This window comes from Dermacentor andersoni, chromosome 1 (assembly GCF_023375885.2).
Source record: "Dermacentor andersoni chromosome 1, qqDerAnde1_hic_scaffold, whole genome shotgun sequence".
Classification (NCBI taxonomy): Eukaryota; Metazoa; Arthropoda; class Arachnida; order Ixodida; family Ixodidae; genus Dermacentor; species Dermacentor andersoni.
Genome location: NC_092814.1, coordinates 364,886,551 through 364,895,152, shown reverse-complemented (window position 1 = coordinate 364,895,152; position 8,602 = coordinate 364,886,551). Strand labels below are relative to the sequence as shown.

Here is an 8,602-nt window from a genome sequence, read left to right as displayed (position 1 = left end):
AATATCAGTTCGAAGTCCCAAATTCGATTACAGCATGTAGCAGCGACATAGTTATAAAACATTCATCCCACTTTATAGTACTTGCTATAAACGCTACGTATTCAACATGATGGCAGGGCAAAAAAATATCCCCCCGATACTCGATAACATAATTAAAATAGTGATTATACATCTCACTAACTGTAGCTACGCGAACGAAATGCACATGCGATTATACCTACGCTACAACACTCTCCAGCAGCAATTCCATATGTATATCGAATTTGACTGAAATTTGCAGAGTACACGAACATCACGAAAACAACGCAAATTGTGGTTTAAGTACGCCCAAAAGATATATTGATGCCCTTCCTCAAAATTGACAATCAGAGAGGGCATGCGAAAATACTTAGATAACTAAGCTTTATTGAAACAAAATTCATGACCAGAGCACTAGAATGTCAGCTTGGTAGATTTAGGCAATTCCATTCAAAAATTCGTGGGGCCTCAACATTCATATGGGGACGGATTGCCAGCGAAGCTGTTTAAGGTGTATACATGGGCTACATACGTTATGAAATCATACTTTTTTTTTAATATGGCACCACACTACACCGATACCAGCGCCGCCTGCATCTGCCGCAACCGCTGCAGCAGCCGCGCCGTTACAGTATCCCAGGCAACGTGCACAGGTGCCGTTGCCACACTCTTTACCCCTCTCATTATGCGTCAAATAGTGCGCTGCAGTGACCATAGGATGGTAAGAACTCGAATTAGCCTAAACTTGAGGAGGGAACGGAAGAAACTGGTACATAAGAAGCCGATCAATGAGTTAGCGGTAAGAGGGAAAATAGAGGAATTCCGGATCAAGCTACAGAAAAGGTATTCGGCTTTAACTCAGGAAGAGGACCTTAGTGTTGAAGATATGAACGACAATCTTGTGGGCATCATTAAGGAGTGTGCAATAGAAGTCGGTGGTAACTCCGTTAGACAGGATGCCAGTAAGCTATCGCAGGAGACGAAATATCTGATCAAGAAGCGCCAACGTATGAAAGCCTCTAACCCTACAGCTAGAATGGAACTGGCAGAACTTTCGAAGTTAATCAACAGGTGTAAGACAGCTGACATAAGGAAGTATAATATGGATAGAATGAACATGCTCTCAGGAACGGAGGAAGCCTAAAAGCAGTAAAGAAGAAACTAGGAATAGGCAAGAATCAGATGTATGCGTTAAGAGACAAAGCCGGCAATGTCGTTACTAATATAGATAAGATAGTTCAAGTGGCTGAGGAGTTCTATAGAGATTTATACAGTACCAGTGGCACCCACGACGATAATGGAAGAGGGAATAGTCTAGAGGAATTTGACATCCCACACGTAATGCCGGATGAAGTAAAGAAAGCCTTGGGAGCTATGCAAAGAGGGAAGGAAGCTGGGGAGGATCTAGTAACAGCAGATTTGTTGAAGGATGGTGCGCAGATTGTTCTAGAAAAACTGGCCACCCGGTATACGCAATGCCTCATGACCTCGAGCGTATCGGAATCTTGGAAGAACGCTAACATAATCCTAATCCATAAGAAAGGGGACGCCAAAGACTTGAAAAATTATAGACCGATCAGCTTACTGTCCGTTGCCTACCAAGTATTTACTAAGGTAATCGCAAATAGAATCAGGAACACCTTAGACTTCTGTTAACCAGAGGACCAGGCAGGATTCTGTAAAGGCTACTCAACAGTGGACCATATTCACACATCAATCGGGTGATAGAGAAATATGCGGAATATAACCAACCCTTATATATAGCTTTCATTGATTACGAGAAAGCATTTGATTCAGTCGAAACCTCAGCAGCCATGGAGGCATTGCGGAATCAGGGTGTAGACGAGCCGTATGTAAAGATACTGAAAGATATCTATAGCGGCTCCACAGCCACCGTAGTCCTCCATAAAGAAAGCAACAAAATCCCAATAAAGAAAGGCATCAGACAGTGAGATAACGATCTCTCCAATGCTATTCACAGCGTGTTTACAGGAGGTATTCAGAGACCTGGATTGGGAAGAATTGGGGATAAGAGTTAATGGAGAATACCTTAGTAACTTGCGATTCGCTGATGATATTGCCTTGCTTAGTAACTCAGGGGACCAATTGCAATGCATGCACACTGGCCTGGAGAAACAAATCAGAAGGGTGGATCTAAAAACTAATCTGCAGAAAACTAATGTTTAACAGTCTCGGAAGAGAACAGCAGTTTACGATAGGTAGCGAGGCACTGGAAGTGGTAAGGGAATACATCTACTTAGGACAGGTAGTGACCGTGGATCCGGATCATGAGATTGAAATAATCAGAAGAATAAGAATGGGCTGGGGTGCGTTTGGCCGGCATTCTCAGATCATGAACAGCAGGTTGCCATTATCCCTCAAGAGAAAAGTATATAACAGCTGTGTCTCACCAGTACTCACCTACGGGGCAGAAACCTGGAGGCGTACGAAAATTGTTCTACTTAAATTGAGGACGACGCAACGAGCTATGGAAAGAAGAATGATGGGTGTAACGTTAAGGGATAAGAAAAGAGCAGATTGGGTGAGGGAACAAACGCGAGTTAATGATATCTTAGTTGAAATCAAGAAAAAGAAATGGGCATGGGCAGGACATCTAATGAGGAGGGAACATAACCGATGGTCATTAACGGTTACGGACTGCATTCCAAGGGAAGGGAAGCGTAGCAGGGGCGGCAGAAAGTTAGGTGGGTGGATGAGATTAAGAAGCTCGCAGGAACAACATGGCCACAATTAGTACATGACCGAGGTAGTTGGAGAAGTATGGGAGGGGCCTTTGCCCTGCAGTGGGCGTAACCAGGCTGATGATGATGATGATGATTATTCGTCAAACAGGATTTAAAACAAATAAAGCGCATGACCGCCACCATGCTACACTAAGTGAACTTTCTAATATATATATATATATATATATATATATATATATATATATATATATATATTATTTCCCTAACAATGCCTTATTTATGTGGTTATATTTGTGCCCAAGATATTAAACTTATTTTTGGAAGTTGGCGCAGTGCTTGAAGCGTGATTCACTTCTGCCGCGGGTCGGCCCGGTATGTGACTATCTCCGGGATCTGTCCACACCTTCCTGTCCACGCACCGTAGCCGCGTTTACATGAATGCGACAGTGTCGCATCGCATCGCATTTCTAGCGCATCGCATTCATGTAAACAGCGGTAAGCGCTAGGAAGGCGCATCGCATTAATGCGCCAGGCGAGGGTAGATTTACGGGCGCGAGTCGACTCTCGCGGAGCATGTAAACGCATTATTGTCGCATTAGGAATTATGGGAAGGAATTAGCCACCAACATGGCGGCGGTCCCGGCTACCCGCTTCGAATTGAATTTGGCGTTACTTTTGTAAAATGCACTTCGTTCGCAGCAAATGATTGTGTAAACGGCTTTCTCTTAATCTCAGGCCGCTTCGACGACAGAGTATTATGGAAAACCTTGTGGTGTTTTCGATGTGGCTTGTCGTTTCAAACGAATCGAAGCCTAACGAAAGAAACATTCGAGATGTCAGCGCTACCTATCACTAGAGTCGGGAAATAGCCGCCACGATGACATATGGCCTCTGAGATTCGAAGATCTCGCTGGCCAACGAAAAGTGTAAAAAAAACGTGCGCTGCTTCTATACGCGTAGTGCGCGCCGATGGACGCGCCACTGTTGGCGGCCTTGAGCATAACACACGGGAGAGGAGCCAACCGCGCGCCGTAGTTTGCTGTGTCGTTGATAGTGCTTCTCTGTCTTATTCACGTTTTCAGAGCAAAATAGGCAACGCCCTTCGCATGTGCGGGGTGGCCAAAGCTTCAAGGAATGTCGAAGAAGAATTGTTGCGCGGTGGGGGGCTCAAATACCGGCGAAAACGTGCCGGCGATACGGTTCTAATCATTCCCTGAAAGCCTCATCAGCGGGAGCAGCGGTAGCAATGGATCGTCGCTTCGGCGGGAAATTTCTTGTTCTCATCCTTTCCTTTGTCTCGTCGGTGTTTTTTTTCCACTCGATCATAGTTAGACGCGTGAGCAACGAAGTTGGTCTGCAGTGCAGCATGAGGTTTAAAGGCATTTCGCTAAAGTTCGGAATGCTGTTTGCCGCTTATATTGTTTTCCGCTTCTTTACCGCGTTGCGCTAGCTATGCAGCACGACTGCACGAGCGCATTGCGTTGTATGTTAAAGCTACAGAAGTTTGCAAGAACTGAAATTGTTAGTTTTATGTGGCCCGGTAAATCCTCTCACCACCTGTCGCGCACTTCATGTTTTTACATCTCTTTTATACGTGGCTTCGCACATGTTTAACTGTTGCTAGTGGCTTCATGCATAACTCTTGATTCTTTTGAGCTGCGATGTTTTCACCCTGCCTAGTTTGTAATGGGTATAAATCACGTTGTGTCTTATCGGAATGATACCAAGGAAGTGCTTCTTTAACAGCTTTATTCTTTTCGCCGGAGGGCATCTTAGATGTTGTGGTTTTTTGGGAAATGTGTTTACAGAATAGGTATTTCAGGGCGAGAATTGCTAATAGTTGCTGCGTATTTTTTTTCCATTTTTTGCTGAAAACTTCGCGTCACGTTTGGGAAGTCATCACACCTCGATGCTGTCTGAGCATACTTAACACGCCGAGTGATTTGTTTGTTTCACAACGTAGTCCCTACTTGCATGTGAATTTTGTACTCAACTGAATTATTTCTTATTATGCTTACGCCGCAGAGGACTAAACCCGGCCTTGCGGCCAGCGCTCATTTACTTTGACTGGCGCTGCTCTGCCTTTTAATATATCATGTGGCACCTCTATCCGGAGGGCGCCAGTGCGTTTCCAACAAATACCGCTTAGTGTAGTCATCAATTTGTCCGCCAACAACCTTTCCGATGTCGCATCGAGCTGGCACTAAGTAACACACGTCCTTGAAACGCGCGCTCGAGGATATCATGTCTTATCCTTCGATTTGATATTCGGTATTTTGGTTACACGCAGAAACAGAGCGTGTACGTACACCTTGAAGAGGTAGCGATATGCTACACGATGCCGACGGACCACAGATGTTTGTGTTTTTCTCGTCTAGTGGCAGCGTTTCGTACAGGCAGTTCTGTCCGGCTAGCCAAGTTGTAGCGTGGCCACTTGCGAAGACTGTTGCCTCCAATCAACAACCTGGAGCCAGAAACTAACTTGACTGCTTTAATTCGTGATTGCCGCGTGACTGGCCGCTCGAGGCGCGTTGCGTGCATTCGCGTGCTTCTTTCACGCTCAGAAAAACTTTTATGTAGCACGTATTGAGCAACAGAAAGCTGTATCGGGAGTTTTTCATGTTGCTCTACAATTTTCTCATTGAAACTTTTCATTTAATTATGTTTGAGAAGTTAATTAATTAGGAGTAATTATGCAATTAGGGAGAATGAAAAAAATAATCTGAGTATCTCCAAGCGACGGCAAGCAACATTACCTTGGTTCTGTCCAGCTACGTGGCATTCGCATATTTTTAAACTCTGGCTAAAGTTAGTGGGGACACCCAGTATAGCGCCGCACGTCGCGGCTCTGCCAATCGGTGGCAGTGGTCGGTGCGATGCGTCAATATCTGACGAAATGAAAACACGCATAGAACTGCGCTCAAATTTCGCATTAGGGAGTATCATAATCTTCGGTGAATGTTTATTCGGTAAATCATTCGGTCGTGGCATCAGACGCCCAAAGTAGACACTCGCTTGTGGTCGCATTCCTTTGTTTCCGTATTCCCCAAGAAAAAAATATTGTTGCGGCGCAAGGGCACGTGTAGTCACATTTTGAGTTTGTCATGTTTTTCTTCTTTTGCGTCAGGCCGACCACCCGCACTCCCTTCCCGAACTAAACTTCTTGTTACCTCACTGGTTGGCAGTGCCCTCCCGGCGTCATGAAAACGCGCAGGTTAGTGCCAGCGTTAAAGTTCCTGCGCTGGCATTGCTGCTGTGATCTAGAGTCGCCAGAATTCTAGCCACCCTAGCCAGACTGCTAACGCCACAGTGTTGCCAAATTTACAAATGTACATTTACTTGTGAGGGGGGCGGGGGGAAGGGGAGGTGACTGGCACGCCACTTAGCCGACTTAGCGACGGTTCTAAGATATGGCGGACGACGTTCGTAGTGCAAGTACGTGGATAAGAAAGAATAGCCAAGTCAGAGTGCTTAGTGATCGTATACCAACAGTAATGACATGCGAACAAGCCGAAATTGTCACAACCAGACAGCCCCGTTTTACCGCCCCCTTTCTCCATGGGCCACCGGCCCCAGACTTTAGTTCCGACACGTGGACGAGAATATGTTTAAAGCTCGGTGGTGTTCGCTTCGGTATATCTTATAGCTCTTGTTCAAGCACGCGCCACCAAGTCGATCGATTGAATGAATTTATTTATTTTATTTATTTATTCATTCATCTACCGACTTGATGGCGCGTGCTTGAACAGCTATAAGATATACCAAAGCGAGCGGTTTTTGTGCGCTTTCAGATTAGACGATTATACGTTTAAGACTTCGAAATGGAGGGCTCCGGCTTAAGACTTACCTACCGACATTCGTTTACGTGCACTTAAATATCCGAGCACGCCGACTCTTGCTTTCACTCCCGCTGGAAAGCAGCAGCCGGCCAGAGCAATGCGCAGAAGCAGATCGGCTCTCTGGTGACCTTCTGCGCACGGTCGAGTAGCTGAAAGTAGCTGAACCTTCGGTTGCAAGCGCAGGTACGGCTCGTCAGGGCAAACGACGACAACGACGCGGTGGTGTACCTGCGGAATCGCGGCGAGCAGCAGTTGTCGGCCACAGATGTGCGCGTGCTGGCCGCCGCTGGCGGCGGCGGCGGCGGTGGCGACGACGAGGACGAGGACGAGGGACAGGTGCAGACCATACGGCTCATCAGGGAGCAGCCAGCGCGCCCTTCCAGCCGCAGCATACGGGTCATCGACGTCCGCCCGCACAGTCCCACCGGGATGTTCCGCACAGGACGGTCCCGGTCCACGCCACGCGTTAGGAGGCGTTAGAGAGCGCGGAGAATTAAACAAAACAAAAATTGTTCCGCCTGTGCTTGCACGGTTGTCTTCCGTGCGTTCGTTTGTCCAGTAGTTCCTCGTCACTCCATTCGATTGTCTTTCCGACGCGGTCGTAAAAACACCCGATACGTCGTCCCGCCATATGTAGCATAGGTGATATCCTCTGCGGCGTTGCCGCAAATCGGCACGGCCGGCTCCGGCTCGTGCGCACATGCGGGCCATCGTCCAATCGGCAAAGCAGATCGTTCACAAGAGCTGTTTGTGATCGGCCAAAGCTTTCCCATATGACCTCTTAGGCTATCACGACTGACTGGCGCCTGTTTTTGCGAACCGCTCTCATACACGAACTGCTTTGCGAACACAAGCCCCAGGGGCCGCATTCACAAAGCGTTTCGATCGTAAGAATATTTTATGCCCGATGTACTACCCTGTTCCGCTATAAACGTTTCAATAACGCCTGTCGTTACGAACTGCCATATAGCGTACAAACTACTTTGTGAAGACAGCCCCAGAATTCAAGGTGGCACCACGACTCTGAATCAGTGTTGGTAGCCACTTTTCAATACGATGCATTTATAGGACCTGACGTAATAGTTCTGCCGATACCCGTAAGGTAGAGAGGAGTAATTAAGGGAAAGTCAGACATCCACCCGTTCGTAGCAATTGCTACAATTGAAACTCGTACGGGTTCCTTGAAAGGAAAGCCTCGCAGTTCAAGAAAAATTCGTCGTGGTCCGGGACTCAAACCCGGGACCACCGCCTTTCCAGGGCAGCCGCTCTACCATCTGAGCTAACCAGGCGGCTAGCAGATGGCAGGGCGAAGTCGAATTTGTCGACGACACGAAGCAAGACAAGTGTTTGACGTAATAGTTCTGCGGAAACCCAGAAGGTGAAGGCAAGTAATTAGTAAAGGGAAAATCAGACATCCACCCCGGAAAGGCGGTAGTCGCGGGTTCGAGTCCCGGACCAGGACGAATTGTTCAACTGCGCGGCTTTTCTTTCGAGGAACCCGTATGAGTTTCCTTTGTAGCAGTTGCTACGAACGGGTGGATGTGTGAATTTCCCTTCATTAATCATTTGTAGGGTGCACTCCCGGATTTAGCTATATCGTCGTCGTTCGTCCGGTGGTGTCCTCAATCGCAGCCTCCACGCCGCGCCCGCAAGACCGACTGCAGGCAGGCGCTTCCGAGTGGCGTCGATATCTCCCTCGTTCTGTTGTGCACACCAGGTGACGCCTCTGTAGTTAAGCGCCACTCGCAAATGTGTCGCGAAGGGGGCGTGTTCACGACACCGATGTTTGGTGCGTTGTAATCAAGATGACATTACGTGCTCCGCTACACATGCCGTTGGGGAGCAATCGTGGCGTATAAAACCGGGTGCTTAGAGGGCATGCGTCACGCTTCTTCTGATGCCCTCCCTACAGGTGAGTCCCAACTGCGGAAGTACAAAGAAACCGAAACGTTAAAAAAATGAATCACGTGTTGTACAGCAAATGCTTAGTATTAGCATTCTCATTCTACATAGGATCTGCATTTTTTTTTTTTTTTAAGT

General features: G+C 47.2%; 1 protein-coding gene across 1 annotated transcript in view; it reads left to right on the top strand.

The window, feature by feature from the left end:
* The window catches only part of LOC126516474 (uncharacterized), a 16,045-nt gene extending 8,949 nt beyond the window's left edge, over positions 1-7,096 (top strand). Inside the window, exon 2 of the mRNA XM_050166600.3 lies at positions 6,746-7,096. Coding sequence (XP_050022557.2) covers positions 6,746-7,042 — 297 coding nt within the window. The 3' untranslated portion in view covers positions 7,043-7,096. The remainder of the gene's footprint in view (positions 1-6,745) is intronic.
* Positions 7,097-8,602: the final 1,506 nt, after the last annotated feature.